The sequence below is a fragment of the Saccostrea echinata genome, unplaced genomic scaffold, assembly GCF_033153115.1.
Source record: "Saccostrea echinata isolate AGI-Se365-2 ecotype Australia unplaced genomic scaffold, CSIRO_AGI_Sech_v1 ptg000009l, whole genome shotgun sequence".
Classification (NCBI taxonomy): Eukaryota; Metazoa; Mollusca; class Bivalvia; order Ostreida; family Ostreidae; genus Saccostrea; species Saccostrea echinata.
In genome coordinates, this window is record NW_026889758.1 from 51,782,900 (window position 1) to 51,800,668 (window position 17,769).

General features: G+C 34.1%; 1 protein-coding gene across 4 annotated transcripts in view; it reads right to left on the bottom strand.

Annotated features, from left to right (window-relative positions):
- The window catches only part of LOC133183076 (serine-rich adhesin for platelets-like), a 29,329-nt gene extending 13,267 nt beyond the window's left edge, over window positions 1-16,062 (bottom strand). Inside the window, exons 1-10 of one of the 4 annotated variants that reach the window (XM_061318016.1) lie at window positions 15,701-16,062; window positions 13,017-13,133; window positions 8,313-8,402; window positions 7,816-7,894; window positions 7,309-7,439; window positions 6,807-6,854; window positions 3,808-4,450; window positions 2,096-2,179; window positions 537-925; window positions 132-267 (exon numbers count right to left, since the gene is read on the bottom strand). In XM_061318016.1, coding sequence (XP_061174000.1) covers window positions 132-267; window positions 537-925; window positions 2,096-2,179; window positions 3,808-4,450; window positions 6,807-6,854; window positions 7,309-7,439; window positions 7,816-7,894; window positions 8,313-8,402; window positions 13,017-13,133; window positions 15,701-15,832 — 1,849 coding nt within the window. In that variant the 5' untranslated portion in view covers window positions 15,833-16,062. Of the gene's footprint in view, window positions 1-131; window positions 268-536; window positions 926-2,095; window positions 2,180-3,807; window positions 4,451-6,806; window positions 6,855-7,308; window positions 7,440-7,815; window positions 7,895-8,312; window positions 8,403-13,016; window positions 13,134-15,700 lie in introns of those variants that run through there. The other 3 variants (XM_061318014.1, XM_061318013.1, XM_061318012.1) reach the window with 3 other exon arrangements.
- Window positions 16,063-17,769: the final 1,707 nt, after the last annotated feature.

Consider the following 17,769-nt stretch of genomic DNA (forward strand, 5'->3'; position numbering starts at 1 on the left):
ATACAAAATGTATTTTCAAAACTTGAATGATCACAAAAAATGATTTGAAATAGTTGAAAGATTTTTGGGCTTTTTTTCTCTGATTAATAAAAGAAGTTAATCAGCATGTTCAGTTACACCAGTCCTCTTACTTTTGGGAGTGCTCTCTTGCTTGGGTTCCTGCTCTGTGGATTTGGCTGATCTCTTTAACTCCCTTGTCTTTCTTTGTGGAGAAATCCAAATGTCCTCAATCTTTTTCTGCTGTCCAGGTGACATTAAATCAGCATCCTGTAAAGTACACACATCAACATTCACACTTCTTAGCATCTTTAAATGACAAAATGTACATCCTCTTTTAGAGGACCTATGGTTCATTGTCTCAAGGAACCTTTCAAATGAACACTTCACAAAATTAATCTATATGCTAATGCTACATACAAAAGTATTTGCATTTCAAAATTAAAGCTTAAGGCTTGGATTAATATGTGCAAATTTATTCAGAGAAAGTACTTCATCACAATTTCCAAAATGCTAAAACAACACACAACATAAGTAACCTTTTCACTGCCAGGTGACGAGGCTTTGGAGGTGGATTCTTTAGTGGCCTTGGTACCAAGTGCCTTGTCTTTTCTGTCCCTGAAGCTTTTCCGGATCTTGGACGGCATGAACTCACTGAGGGATTTCCCTGACATGGTCCTCTTGGGGGATTCATCCTCCCCAAAGTCAACTGTGAATGCTGTGCAAGCACCCCCTTCTGGCATCTTTGTAGGTGGGGGCTGGGCCCCCTCGGATGTAGATTTCTCTGGAGAAGATGTGTTCAAAAGACTGTCTTTGGAGACAGAGGAGTTAGAAGACATACTATGGGGGTCTGCTGAGGGGGTGGTCTTGTTATCAGGGGAAGATGTCTGGTTCAGTGGCAAGTCACTGGGCGGCTTTGCAGTCTCTTCTGTAAGTATAAAAAAACATCATATTATTAAATGAAAAGATGCTGCAATTGATTTAGGATGGATGTTATGCACTTGGATTTATCAAAAAATACTGAAATTTTCTAATAATTCACAACAATTATTTTAAAGTACTAAGAATACTAGAAATCTTCAGGCATATTAAGGTAGTGCGATCCTCAGGCTCTGAAATTCAGGCATTGAATAATTGAAAATGCTCACAAAAATGTCTCTGAATTCTCAAAGTTATGTGAATTTGCCCACGATAATTGTTCAAACTTCATCATTAAAGTTAATCATAATATATGGTATAAACATCACTTAGATATTTCCTTTGTCCAGAGGAATAAGAGACACAATGCTCAACAATTCCTGTTGACAAACTGTATACCTACACAGTTAGAAATTATTTCAGTCTTTGGGAAATTATGATATATATTTTGTAAAGCCATACTCTGATATAAATAACTTCTTGTTAACATAGTTCAAGGAGCAAATAGTATGAATTGATGTACAACATCACACAGAACAGGCTACATATGGCATATATGTAATTATGAAAATACTTCTTTAAAGACCACATAATCACATCAATTGTTGTTTTACATAAGTATCTCTATATTGCCCCAGTATCACATAACGAGTGTCAAAAACTGAAATGGTCTGGGTGAACAAAAAACTGTAAACTAGTTCTATATCTTTTCCCTTCGAGTCTGGTTCATATCTTGAGCACATATGGAAGATAAATTACAATATCAGTGATTTTGACAGGGTATTCCTAAAAGTGCCTCCTGAAAGTGAAATCAGGAAATTTAGATCACAATGGCATAGTGCCAGAATGTTATAGCTTTAAAAAATTTCCATTTGCCATCACAGACAATAAATGAGCACATGCTGTAACAGTTTGTTACAAAGATATACAAAAACAGGTGGTTACATATGTTGCTTTTTTCCAAACAAAAAAAAAAAATCAAGAACAAAATACTTTTTTCAAAATCTGAACAGTCAGCAAATTTCTAATAGTTTCCAACAAATAAATACATCTTGTAGATAACGTACATTCTTAAAATTCTGCTTGTTGGGCAGATTTACATTCCCATATAGTACATCACCAACTGATTACATGCACCAGCATCATTGTATCTTTGGTTGTGATACCATTAACTCCTTACCTTTGACATTGCCGTTGACCTCTTCCTCTCCCCACCAATCCGGTTGTCCGTACAGGGGCGTGCCCTTCTTGACTGTTTCTAATTCTGTCAAAAAGTCAAATACACCATTCTGTTACACACAGAGACACAAGTTTCCTCCAGTTACTATCACACACTACTATCAAAACTCCTCGAGTCAAAACCTTCAGGATTTTTAATCCACCAGTCTAAATGCTCTTGGTCAAGAACAATTAAACTTTATACTCCTATCAAAGATTATATTGATCCCCATATATAGGGGCAGTCTAGTGTTCTGCTAAACTCGAGACTTCAGGGTTAATCTCTTGAAATGTATTGTGTGGATGTTAAATCTCTCAAATTAACCACTGGCACTCTAGCTTCATTATACAGTAGATATGTCTGAAGATTATCAACACACAGTTTACCAGAGAGTAATGATTCAGAAATAAGTATTCATGACTCTCAACACTCGTAATTCTTAGTTGAGCCCACAGACTTCTGTAACTTTATAATGGATAGTATGTGTGAAATCAGTGCATATATGTTGTATTGTTATACTCTACTGAGAACTCAATGAATCACAAAAGCTTCAAGAAGGCTTCATGCCAATTTATCCAGTTCTAAAGAAAATACTACCAGGCACATTGACAAGTGCCTTAGTTTTTTTGGCTTCCTGTACATTTATAGCAATACATTAGATAATTTTTCCTTCCGTTTTCATACATTTTAACCCCAATTTGAAAAAACACATTATGTACATGCAGTACATTTTACATACTGACACCAAAACAAATAGGAAATATATAAATAGTATGTAATGTGACTGCAAAAAACAAAAGATTTTGATATTTAAAACTGCACACATGTGAGATGTGTTTGAAAGCTATATTAAAGTGCAAGATGTAAAAAAATTAATAGTTTTGGTTTTGTACGAAAAGTATCTGTTCTATGCCAAAAAAAAAGGGAATGTAGAAAAACAGGCACCAGCTAAGAAAAAAAACAACTTTGCTACGCTTATGAATAATAAAAATCAATGGAGTGTGTTGCTTGCATATATAAAGTTCTTAATGATAATAATAAAAAAGAAAAAAACCAAGGGAGGCAATTGGAGCATGCAAATAGGTACGTGTCTATCAATGTGGCAGAGTGACTGATCATACAAAACACACATCAAAAGATACGACAAGAATCACACAGTTGCATCACCAATCACAAGTAATATACAATCATGCCCAGTGAACCATATAGATTCATGCAAAAAGACAACATATATATGTGTGAAACACAAAAAAGAAATTTGTACCAAAGGTCAATATCAGGTTGTTTACCAAGAATCTTACTTTCCTAAAAAATAAAATTCAAGCTAAAAAATTATAGTTCTTGATGTCAGATTCATGTGAGATACATAAAATTTTTTTTTTTAAATTTTAAAATGTAATTTGCATAATTGTTGAAATTGAATATAAGGGCAGTCCCACATTGAATTTTGAACATAAAGCTAATAGTATAGGATACATGCCCAAAATATATGGAAAAATTGAAATATTGAGCAACAATTTGGATATTACTCAAGATATCCACACCTGACAAATTTGATTTAAGAAATATTGTTATTATTTTTAATTATATGAATTACAGTCCTATAAGATTATATCCATTATGAAGAGAGATAATCATGTATATGACCTTTGGTACATGTGAGCACAACATACCTGGGGGGAGATTATCAGGGTGACCTCCCTCTCCCCTCAGTACTCTACTGCATGCATAGTTATTGTCATCAATACTCATTCTAGAACCACTAATATCCTCGTGGAAAAATGTGGAGATATTGATAGTGTTGCGGATCCGTTTACGAGGCCAAGTGTTCGAACCCAAACCAGACTGAGTGATCTTACTTTGTTCCTCGTGCTGGGCGTTCATCATTCCTTTTCTGCTCTGTGTATCCTGTCCACTATCCTGGTATTCACCGAGTCTCACAAATTCACTACCTGCTGGATATTCAGGATAAACACCTCCTCTATGATATTCACTACCAGAAGGTGGATATTCAGTTGTCCCTGGATAGTGACCTCCTCTAGGATATTCACTCTGTGGAGAATATTCACCTCCTCTAGGAACGGAAGGCGGATATTCACTAGGATAATCACTTCCTTGAGGAAAGGATGGTGGATATTCACTTGAATGTTTATTCACATGCTTCGGACATTCCTGGTGCATGGTATGCACATGAGCTCTATGTGGCACGTGATGCGCGTGCTGCATGTCTGCAGCCATCTGCTCTCTTTGACTGATGACATTGTCTAACGTATGATTTCCACATGTGTGTGCAATTCTTTGCTCTGCTATACAACCCTGGAACAAGAAAAAAATCATTTTATAAAAGCCAACACAGCTGTATTTAAACATTCCCTTTCACAAACACACAACTCTCCTTCATAATTCATTTTAAATCAATTAGAGCTATTTTAAATAAATAAAAATAAAAAAAATAATCTTTCTTTATGAATATTCAGTATTCCAATCAGTGAGTTAATATTAAAAGAATTATCTTCTCATGTTTAAGAACATTTTTTTGTTCCATTTCCTCACATAGAATCATTTCCAAAGAGTTGTAGACAACTGCCAAGTCAAAACATTCTGCACAACATTTGAGTCTCAGTAAGTATATCAATATACCCATTTAGCAGCAACGTAATTGCAATTTACTGCAATAGACTCGTTAGACAACCCCACCCATTTGCAAGCACTTGCTCATACTACCTCAGAATCCATTTCTTTTGGTGTTTACAACTGAAAAATATTCTTCTAGGAGCCTAAAATTTATTTCTTGAATAAAACTTACCTATAATGAACCATGAAAAGTGTACCCTTTTTCACAAACATTGGTACAATCACAACAAGAATACAACAGTCAAAGCAACACTGTATAAACACTACTTGATGAACTGAATACCCTGCTGGAACATTTGGCAGGAATTCTAAGTTATGCAAGTATTGATACAGACATAGGGCAACTAATAATTGGCATTATATACTGCTAATCAGTGATGATTGGGTAATGTTCAGTTTTTATTGCACATAACAAGTGTTTTTTATTAGAGATAACTCAAATTCTTTTCAATGTCATTACATGCATAACAAATCATTGGTCAATGATTTAGAAAGGAAAGACAACTTTGCATGATAAATTATTTTGATCAAAAATTAATAAACATTGAATAAGAGCAGTCAGCAAAAATTGAAATTAAAAAAAATACAATCTTTTACAACACTTATAAAAACTGGTACTACATAGCAAAAACAAAACAAGAGGCCCATGGGCCACATCGCTCACCTGAGTAACTTTGGCCATGCTGTTCTTTACCAGATCCCCCCCCCATTGTAATACCTATTGTGGCCCCGCCCTACCCCCGGGGGTCATGATTTGAACAAACTTGAATCTACACTACCTGAGGATGCTTCCATATAAATATGACTCATCAAGGCTTTGCTGTTCTTGAGAAGAAGATTTTTATTTTTCCTATATATTTCTATGTAAAACTTTGATAGTCCATTGTGGCCCCGCCCTACCCCCGGGGGTCATGATTTGAACAAATTTGAATCTACACTGCCTGAGGATGCTTCCATATAAATATGACTCATCATGGCTTTGCTGTTCCTGAGAAGAAGATTTTTAAAGATTTGTCCTATATATTTCTATGTAAAACTTTGATCCTCCATTGTGGCCCCGCCCTATCCCTGGGGGTCATGATTTGAACAAACTTGAATCTACACTACCTGAGGATGCTTCCATATAAATATGACTCATCATGGCTTTGCTGTTCCTGAGAAGAAGATTTTTAAAGATTTTTCCTACATATTTCTATGTAAAACTTTGATCCTCCATTGTGGCCCTGCCCTATCCCCGGGGGTCATGATTTGAACAAACTTGAATCTACATTACCAGAGGATGCTTCCATATAAATATGACTCATCGTGGCTTTGCTGTTCTTGAGAAGAAGATTTTTAAAGATTTTTCCTATATATTTCTATGTAAAACTTTGATCCTCCATTGTGGCCCTGCCCTACCCCCGGGGGTCATGATTTGAATAAACTTGAATCTACACTACCTGAGGATGCTTCCATATAAATATGACTCATCATGACTTTCTTGTTCTTGAGAAGAAGATTTTTCAAGATTTTTCTTATATATTTCTATGTAAAACTTTGATCCTCCATTGTGGCCCCGCCCTACCCTGGGGGGTCATGATTTAAACAAACTTGAATCTACACTACCTGAGGATGCTTCCAGATGAGTTTCGTCTTTCCTGGCCCTGTGGTTCTTGAGAAGAAGATTTTTTAAAGATGCTATTAATTTTTCACTAATTCTTTATTATCTCCCCTTGAAAAAGGGGGTGGCCCTTCATTTGAACAAACTTGAATCCCCTTCACCCAAGGATACTTTGTGGCAAGTTTGGTTGAAATTGGCCCAGTGGTTCTTGAGAAGAAGACGAAAATGTTAAAAGTTTACAGACAGACAGACAGACAGACAGACGGACGCCGGACAAAAAGTGATTAGAAAAGCTCACTTGAGCCTTCGGCTCAGGTGAGCTAAAAACACATATCTTTATTTAATACACATGTATCAAATTTTTAACATGTGGATTATCAGATAGTTCTTCATTTTATGAAAATTAAGGAAACAACATGTAATATTGAACTAACATACCAAACAGGTCATGATTGGATAAGTAAAAACAAATCCTCCATAGGGTGGCTGGCAAAAAGAATTAGCTGACGTCAGAATTTTATGACCAATGTTAAACGGTTATGTAGTTAGTACAAGTTACTGTGATTTGTGTCACTATTTATCCATAAAACATGATTAAATATGTCTTGGAGACATAACACCCTAGTAGTAGGTGATCTCTGTTTCAAATTTCTATCTGGCCCCAAGTATTACATTGACATGACATGTAACTGGTAGTTGCACTCTGCAAACGTTATGAATTCTGTTTGTAAATATGACTTTAGTACATGTATAACAAACCCTTGGTACTGCTGGTAATTTAGTTAATCTCATCCATTAATCTTAAGGTTACAAAACATGTGCTACAGATGACAGAGCTACAAAGGGTTGGTAGCAATAATATAATAAACGTTTAGAAGATTCAGATCTACTCTACACAGATCCAGTCCCTACTGATGTCACAGCATAACAACTGAATTACCTGGCATTCCATCATGTGTGGAAGTTCTCGGGAGGCCCAGTGGGGCATTGAGTGGGGAGCTTTCTCCACTTGAAGGTCCCCTGATGACACCCCTGAGTCTGATACCCTCTCTATGTGGTACATTGTGGAATGTTCCTTTGGTCAAGGAAAAGCAACTCATATTGTTAAATGAGGTACATGATTTTTTTTCCAAGGCATAATCTAATATGAATTTGATCTAAAGGGAATTTACCATAACCTGAATCACTCAATTTTATTAAACATTGTGCAATAGTTTCCTTATTTAAAAAAAGTTTCCTTATAATTATTAGTGCATATCTTGAATATTATCCCATTAACTACCTAGCAAAGGCATTTTATCAAATTATCATTCCAAAACTTCTGAGTACACTATCATCCATAGTGACAGCTAGGTAAAGAAATTGCGTTAATTTCTAATGAATATACATTTCACTCAATAACAGCCACTCTGCGACTGTTGTGTTTCTGTCACTTAATCAAGGATATCATTGCCAAGCTGAACAGTGTCCATGTGATTCAGTGTCACGTATTCCTGATCTTGGATCTTCTTGTCATTCACGTACGTCTGAAATGGACAAAAAAAGTCTTATGACATACTTTTGTCCACAATGCACAGGCTAATTCACTCTACCTCTCCTCTAGGATCCATCAATCAATTTGCTAAATCTCCATCAAGAATCGATTGTTAATATAAAGTTTAATCATATTCTTCTAAGATACTGAAATTATAGTGGCTTAAATTTGTCAAATCTCCTGGACAGACAAGCTCATGTATATCTAAAGTTCAGCAGACAAAGACCTTCGCAGTGTCGCCAGTGTGATTAATTTTAAAACATCCATTTTTCAAATTATCTTCTATTAAAAAGAAAGAGCTGTACAAATTTCTTAATCATCTCCTAATGCAAGACATCCAAAGCTATCTTCAATTAAGCATTACAAGGTCCCATTAATAATCTGTACAAGAAAGATGCAAGGTCACTTACCCCATGGCTGGTACTGAGATCTTTGATCTTAAACTTGTCCAGATAATGGTCAAAGGTGATCACTGCATGCCTTTTGTCTACACTTCGTGTCTACAATAAAAAAAAATCTTAAAAAATACATCACATTGCCACCGACCAGGGCCCTATATCAATGTCCAACAGATACTTATCGAATACTTATCAAATTTCCTAGTTACCAGATCAGGTTTTAGTCAGGAGACATGACAGAGTTCATTTGTTATTCATTCCAAAATCAATGCTAGCTTCTGCTCTGTGGATTTTGAGGCCTTAACATATGTTAAAAGAGCCATAAAAATCAGAAATGAAAGGCATAATCTACCTTGATACCCCGATTATTTTGGGAGCTTTAAAAGTCAGTACACACACTTTCATATCTATAATGTTGAGTGATTAATCTACTCAGTAGCCTTTATGACAAATTTATTCAATTTCTTGGTCCATGAAAATATCTGCAATCACATTATGTAATCATATATCCATAAAAATTTTCCAGTTCCATTATATCTCTCTTAGTAACAAACGACACACACAATTTATTCTGGAACAAACAGATACACCAATTTCACCTGTTTACGGAGTTAATTTTACGAACAACAAGTCTTTTTATCATGATTCAACACCTCTGAAAACCAGCATACATCATGAATACATATTGAAAATACTGTTTTACTGGCCTGTAACTTTTGTGGCCTTCAACTCTTCATATCTATCTCCTGGACATAACTTTTTTGTGTTTAGGGGCCCATGCAATCAAAACTGTTTTAATTTTAACCTGGTAAACTTACATCCACGGAAATCTGAACTTAGGAATGCTGAATATCAATCACGTCTCACAGCAATTTTTCTTTATCAAATCCTGGCTATTTAAATTTGACAGGGGCACAAATTTGCATACATAGCCATTTGATCAAGGCACAAAAATGTCTTATTCAAAATGCTGCCAACATATCTATAGCCCTCAATATATACAAACACTACACTGGATTTCAAGTCTACCACTGTGCCATGGAGAATGATATGACTGTGTATTAGAGTGAATGAAGAAGTTGAACAGTCTTCAAAGAAATACATGTACATGTATCATCTTGATTTATATGCACCACCAATAGTGAGTGTAAATCATGACCTGAGATTGTTCTCATGTTATAGTGCCTACTGAAATGACAATTTCTATTTTCTTAACAACCTTCAGTCCCATCAGATAGGGACACTTTGCACATAAATAAATGGTAATGTGACTGCAGAACAAAATATACTAGCAATAAAAGCGACACTTAAGTAAATCGGTATGCAATGCACTTCACAGGATTCTAGTAACTGTTGATCCTACTGAGGCTTTACAATCAAACCAGTGTTAAATTGTGACACGAATAATTTGCAGAACTTAAAAAATACCACTTGGCATGAAAAAAACATGAATAAGTTTTCTGCATATACATGTAATTCCTTAAAATACCCTTAATCTCAAATTCACAACTCATAAAGATCTAGGGACAAGACCTTCCCCTCCCATCTTGTTCAAGTTCATCCCTTCCCCTCCCTCTTGGGCTTTTTGAAATAAACTCTAATAAAATTCCTTTGACCCTCTCTTGGATTACCCAAAATTCCTGCCTTATCTATCGACTCACTGTATTGATTCTTTTTAAAACTTAGCAAACATTGTCATTCAAATAGGTATCAGAAAACAAGTTTGCACTTGTAAGTCAAAACCATTCAGTGCTTCCCTATAATCAAATAAAGGTGTAAGATGTTAAGTAATATAGATTACATATATAGATATTTCCACTTTCCAGTTTTTCTTGGGCGTGTTGTGTTGTGAACACATAAGATACCATGTCGACATCTCCCCTATAGACATTACAGTGAACGGTAGTGCAGTTTTTACTGAACACTAGCCAATACACAAATAACCCCTAATCAATTACCCGAAGGCACTGGCACACATTTAATTAATGAAGATAAGCTCTAATTAACATACATGGTTGATTTTACTACAAAAATCCATAGCTTTAGCTTTTTTTAATCAATAAAATCTTTGTAGGATACACTTTTGTGAAAAAAAATTATCAAGATTTATTTCCCAAAATGTATAATTTGTCATTGAGTTCTTAAAATAATCTTATATAGATAACCTTTAGAATAATAAAAATGCATTACATTTTGTTCAAAACTTCAACAATAGATACATTATGAAAAGATATAAAACTTGAGGGACTTTTTATATATAGTCATCTCTATGATGTATGATTGAAAGTTGTATACATTAAAAAAAAAAAAAAACAAATCTCTTTGTGACTTTGTGTCAATGGCCTTGAAAAAAGTAAGATACATGTGACATTGAACCGTGAAATTAATTCGTAAAAGATATTCCATTTCTTTTGAAAAAACAAATTTTCGACACTTACACGTAATAAAATAAAAGTTGCTGATGTCTTTTTTTTTTCAGTATATAATTACAATGTATGAACTAAAATTTTGGACCTGAAGATAGGGTTTTCTTTCTGTGAAATAAATCCTTTAGAAAAGAAAACTACACTGATCACTAACAAAAATATTAGTGACTTACAAACTTATACACTCAGCAAGATAACCGGAATAACTACATTTTAAAATTATAAAAGACATACATGTAAAAACATTTCAAAATCTCAATCAAAACTGTATGAAGGATCGAAGTCCCACTATCTCCACTGTCCTTACATTGATCAAACTCCCAAGTAACTTCTTTTTCACCTTTATGCCAATCTTCTAAAATTGTGTGGAAGTTAAAGAAAATACAAGGAAATCTTATTTTGAATGATAAAATATTACTATCTAATTTTTTCACTGAATGGGTCCCTTTTATTTCCTTTTAAGTGAAAAGTAAGAGCCAACTTTAAATCTTCCCTTTATAATATATTACAACCTTTATCTACTAGGTGATGTATTTTTATTCTTATTTACAATCTAAGATATTCATCTATTCTTAATTTCATCTAAAAATAAATGTACCATATCTCTATGCTACATTAACAAAAAGGTTGTCCATCTTTGGTTCATCTTGTTTGCCTATCTCCTCATAAAACCCCAAGGACAAAACCAATATGATTTATATGTATGTATGTAAAAGCCACTCACTGAAAGAATGGCAGTATATTGATCTTTTTTCTATTTGCATAACTCTGGCACTGATCAAAACAAATCAACTGTCAAAAAAATCGGCTTCCTTAAATGTTCTACTCGAGCAAACATATAGTGCATGAAGACATTACAAAATATATAGCGATTTTACAATGTATAACACAGGTTCTCTTAGACAGCTAGTACACAGCTCAACACAAACTATCAATACATATGGACAACCATGATAATTATTACATTATCATTAATAGCAGGACAGCAGGACTTGTGACAGTGTAATTTATTGACTGACAGACTTGGCAAACCTCTACATATATGTACAAGCATAACAACCCCCAAATCAATAACTCCATTACCAAATGAAGCATAATATACCAAAAATAAACATTAAACAAGTCTGTATCAATTTACATTGTACAAATCCACAAAATACATACTAAAGATTCACAAAACGTATAAATCCTATCCTTTGACTGGTTATTTTTGACACTAGAGAGCCTACCCTGGTGAGAAAATTGTCCAAAATGAAGTTAGTCCTAGTTGGGACAGCTTACAATAGCCATGTGGTGACACTGTGGTTAGAAGTGTCTCTATTATAAACAGTCATAGTTCAATGGTGCTGGGCTAAATAGGATGTAGCTCAAGGGAAGTCACTCTCATAGACTGCTGAGACCAAATTATAATCTTACTTTGAATTGATGTTAAACAACTACCTGGTATTAATAATATTCATGTTAGACATAAAATCTTCATGTTCAAAGGTATTAAATAAATTATGAAATGTAGAAATATGAAAATATTGGTAAAAAGATAGCTTTTTAGAAATATTACATACAAATGAACTTTCAAAGAACTGGACAAAAAGGATAAAAAAAAAAGTTGAGTGGTAATATATTAGCTAAAGGCTAATCATGTTGTACTGCCAAATTGAGTCACTGTGCAACAGATTGAAAGTGACTAAGATTTAATGTATGTGTCAAAAATGTGAATCCTACAGAAGACAATTCAATACAAAGTCTGAGATAAAGTTCTGAAGTAAAACCTAATGCTAATATGGTATAGGCATCAATTAGAGATTGTTCACACAAGAACAGAATCAATGGTTGCCATGTCTGATCAGTAAATGAATAAAATTTTAGGAACAGCATTCGTTATCATTACCAATGTCTGCCTTAAAAGATGGAAGACCCTCTTGATCCTCTGTGATTTCCTTAACACTTTTTTCTTTCTTTGATCCTCATTACTTGAACATATACCCTCTGACATCTTGATGAACTCTTAAAGGGTGATGCCTCTTAATTTTACTACTATAATTATCGACATGCATTTTTTCTCTGATAAACTTTCCATTAGCAAGGTAGAATTTACCAGAAATCCTAAATATCATGATAAGTAAGATTCAAACAGCAGTTCAAAATAATTACCAATACATAAAAAATAAATACTTTAGAGAAAAAAAAATCAGAAAATAAGTGCTGTATAAATTCACAGTTACAGTCAATCTTTGATTAGGGCTCAATGGTTTACTACAAAATACCATGAACAGAATATCCATCATTTTACCTTGACAACAATATCACACTCCTCACGACCCATGAACAGCATGGTTTTGGGGAGGCGGTGGTGGTGGCCATTCTTATCCACCAAGCTCCAGTCATCACTGTGTGCTGGGGTGGGATCCTGAAAAATAAGTTCTAGATATGACAAACCTTTACAACACAGACATGCACTCATTTCATTATATCATATAACAGGTTATTAATCAGTTGGAAAATTATTTGAAGAGAGAACTCAATAACTTATAATTTCCTGACCTCTTTAAAGTTTTTTGAAATTTACTGCCCTACAATTCGATTGACTTTACCATAAACAGGCAGTTGTATACTTATTGGCATTACTTTTTGTGACTTTGATAAAACTACAGAATTACACCAAACATACAGTCAATTCTTGATATTTTGATTATGGCTAAATGTTTAAATAAGAGGATCATGGGTCACAATGTTCACCAGGGTTGCAAATAGCATTTAAAACCTTAGGGGTCATGTACCCCCTCCAGCCCCTCCCCAACTTTACAAGTTTTACTAGCCCACACTGATGTTTTGGGGTGCAAGATTTTCCATCCACTTAGTTTAAATAAATCTTGATTTTTTTGTAATATATTCCTTGCTGTACACCGTCTATTTTTCCTGCAGATTTTAACACCACTTGTATGAAGTTCCATGTCTTCCTTCCCTTTGAAACCTCACAGTCATTATGTCGATACAATTCACAGTTTAGAAAACATTTTGTAACAGTGAAAGTGCATTTAATAGTAGAATGAAAGCATGGTGGGTTCCATAAACCTTTCAGTAAAATTCTTACTGGCAATGTGGGCAACAACATCCTCAAGAATTCATCCCCCCACCACCACCATTCGGACAAAATTACTTGCATTTGCAAGTGGGTGAGTAGTTATATTTGCAACTCTTCTCACCTGAGCCACCTTAATTCTGCTGTTCTTTATCACACCATACTACAGAATGTAATACAATTAAGTGTGGCCCTGCTACTCTTGAAAAGATTTTTTTTATATTAATTTCCTACATATTCCCAGGTAAAAATTTGATCCCATGTCATGGATCTGGCCTACCCCAGGAAACATGATTTAAACCAACTTAAATTTGCACTACCTGAGGATGCTTGCCTATAAACATCATTAATCATGGCCTTGTGTTATTTCTGAGAAGATTTTTTTAAAAGATTTTTTTCCCTAAATATTCTTAATAAAACTTTGATTCCCTATGAGCCCCCACCTTATCCTTGTGGGCCCTAATTTGAACAAACTTGAATCTGCATTACCTGTGGATGATTGCATATTAATATGACTAATTATGGCCTTGTTGCATTTTTCATATTCATAGAGATACCAATTAAGCCAGTATGAAACAGTAGTACAGTGTATACAACCTAGAACATTCGAAAACCATGAACTAGGAACTATGGCAAAAGTTCAAATACCACAGTCCTAATGTTAACAGACAAACTGACTACAACACCCCCCCCCCCCCCCCAAAAAGAAAAAAGAAAGAGAGAAAAAGTTTCTCCATTGATAAACTTTAAATCTTGAAGTTTTTTACCTTTACAGAAGTTTTCCAGGTCATCACAACAGACTGATAACTTGAAATGTGTATGAGGAAAATCAATAAAGAAATAAAAAACACACTCTTATAAGAAGATTAACTTCTCACAGTCTGAAAATATGGAAACAAAACCTATACTCCCACACTAATTTTTTTTTTTGTCACAATACTTTCATGCACATAAAACCAAACATCAGGATATGACTAAGAAATTAACATAAAGTGACCTATTAAACACAAAAAATTAAATGATGTAATTTTTCCACAGCATTCTGAAGATAAACTCTACTACTATAATTATTTTCTCTCATGCAAATATTCATTAATATTTCCATATTTTCTAATTCCCTCATCATCATATCAATAGATTATCATCGTAATAACTGTCAATTCAACAATACCGTGAAAAATGCACTTTTCTTCCTGGCGAGACATTTAATTTGCAGCCAGGTAAAAAAAGTGTTTACAAACACAAACATTATAGACCAGTACAGGTGTGTTAATGTATGGGGAGTTCATCAAGTGCCACAAAAAATCTGAAAAATAGCCTCATTTAAGTGTGAATTATGACTCTTCAGATGCACACTTTTGCAAAGAGAGAGTGATAAACATCCCTTGGGAGAGAAAGAATTATTTCTCGCAAGCAGACAAAGATAAGACAAATTTTCTGAGAGAGACTGGAACTCATAACACTGCTTCTTACTCTCGGCTTTTTTTTTTTTTTTTTTTTTGCAGAACATATGGCAAGATTTATGCATCATTCATTACATCATGAAAAGCCTTGTTTTACATGCAATTTGTAAACATCTTTCTGGTTCTAACCAACATGGTTCCTTTAAAGTACATCATGTATATACAAAAGTATATCCCATCAGGAAAATACTGTCTTCTACAACCCCCCAGAAATGTGCACCAACTTGGGAATCTTTTGATCATTTCTTCTGCACCTAGAGTACTCACATACAGGCAAAAGTGACCTATGCACACACAAAAAATTCAAAAACTGTCAAAAACAACCTAAAAAATGACATTTATACTAAAATATTGTATAATTTCATCTTAAAAGCATCCCCAGAAATCTCTAGCCATGGAACAAGTGCCCAGAACACACATTGTCTCCCTTACCTCCGATTGTTCTGAATCACATCCAAAGTATATTCTCGTAATAAGCTTAAACTGCAGTCTGCCCTGTATTTCCATAATAGCAGACTCAAAGTCCTGAAAACTCCCATCATCTGCTGAATCAGTAGTGTTCATATTTCACACTTTTTTTTCTCCTCCCCTGATCATGTCTAGGTATTCTTAAGCAGTGTATTAACATTGCATAACAGTATTTTAAACTGTTCCATTTATCAAGTCTGTCTTTCCTTTTGGTGTGATAATTATAAGTTATTATATTTCCACAAAAGCTGCTATGCCGAGTGTGATGAAAAGCCACCACCGTTTAGTCTTTGAATATTAACCTGACAATCACACGAACATACGGCACAGTAGGAACAAAAAAAAGGCTCCTGAATTAAGTTCAACTTTGCTGCACATGTTGCTCATGCTTTTTATGACTAATACCCAATTTGATCAATATACACTAAACTGCAGATTGCTTGAACTTTCACACTGTAGACTTGTGATTGTAAAGTCTGCTTAAAAGCCTATATCAAGTGCCAATCAAACAATTTACCAATTTTTTAAAAAAAAATTCCTGCAGCTCAAAAAAATAAGCTGTCCTTTCAAATGTTCTTCATTTTATCATTTGGTTAATTTAACAAAACCTAAAAGCTTAAAATTTATCTGGATTTCAATTATGATTCATTTCAAATTGATCTGAAATGTATAAAGGTACCCGTACAATGCTTTTTTGGCTGGCTATTTTTTTTATTACATGTATTAAAAAATATATTAACACACCACGAAATTTTGTAACAGCTCCATGTCAAGAAATCAATAATGAATATGAAATCAGATCCTCAAAAAAAAAAAAAAAAAAAAAAAAAAAAAAAAAAAAAAAAAAAAAAAAAAAGCAAAATTGAAAAAATAAATATATATGATCTTTTGTATATCACTATCCTATTACAATCTGGGAGCATCTTAGTTTCCAAATGCCAATACATTGTAATAAAATACCAGATGTTACACATAGTCTTGACTTCATGTCCTTTTTTTTGCTTACCGACAAAAATACATAAAAAAAAAATATTCATACGACAACGCAGAAAATTAGAAAATATATCCTATGACAGATGCAAGAACACATCCTAATCAAAAAACTTAATTCTTTGAGTAAGCTTAAAGTTGATGTCACATCACAACTATATCCCATAAAACTATGGTCCTCGAATGAAATAATCCTTCTTATCCCCACGACAGCTGGATCAGACACAGGTGTAAAGAATACAGGAGACAGTGAAACACTCCCCCAATCAATGCACATTTGAATACATATAGGAAGCTGACTCAGAATAAAAAAAAAAAAAAAAAACTTTTATCAGATAAATCTACTTATCAACCTTTTTAAATAGACAGTGTTTTTAATTGAATACTTAAATATATGAGGATATTTGATATGTGTTCATGTAGACATTGCACTCATAGTAAATCAACATTTACAGGGAATGTTATTTTTCAGACTAAATCTCAAGAACGGTTGAGGTCACCATGTACAAGGGGCATGTATGAGGAACACTGGGTTCTTAGTGTCTGATGTATATAATTATATACATATACCCTAATCATCATAATTTTAAAGACTTTTTTTAATTAATGGGGAAAACCTCCTGCAGGAGTAAAACTACTCATTGATTCATCATTCAGGTAAAACTTCATACCTGTGGGCCAATTTCCTTGTGATTTATAGAAACAATCAGGGCACACATGTCACTCACAAGAAATAAACCGAATAAACCTTATGTTTTTGCCACAATGTGTGGTAGTTCATAGTGCAGTAGTGTTCTGTAAGCATTAAAGAAAACTGAGGTAACCCCGACGCTTGCTGACGCAGGCTATGTCCCTACCCTCCTTGCCTTCACCTTCAATTAATAGAATGTTGCATCCGAGTGTCTATTGTTTTTTTTTTTCTCTATTCCTGTGAAACATCTGCTATAGCAATAAACTAGAGCTGGGAACATTTCTTTGTATAATCATTTATTTCTTCATTTTGAAACTATGGTAAAGCAACTTGATGTATACTGTGAACATAT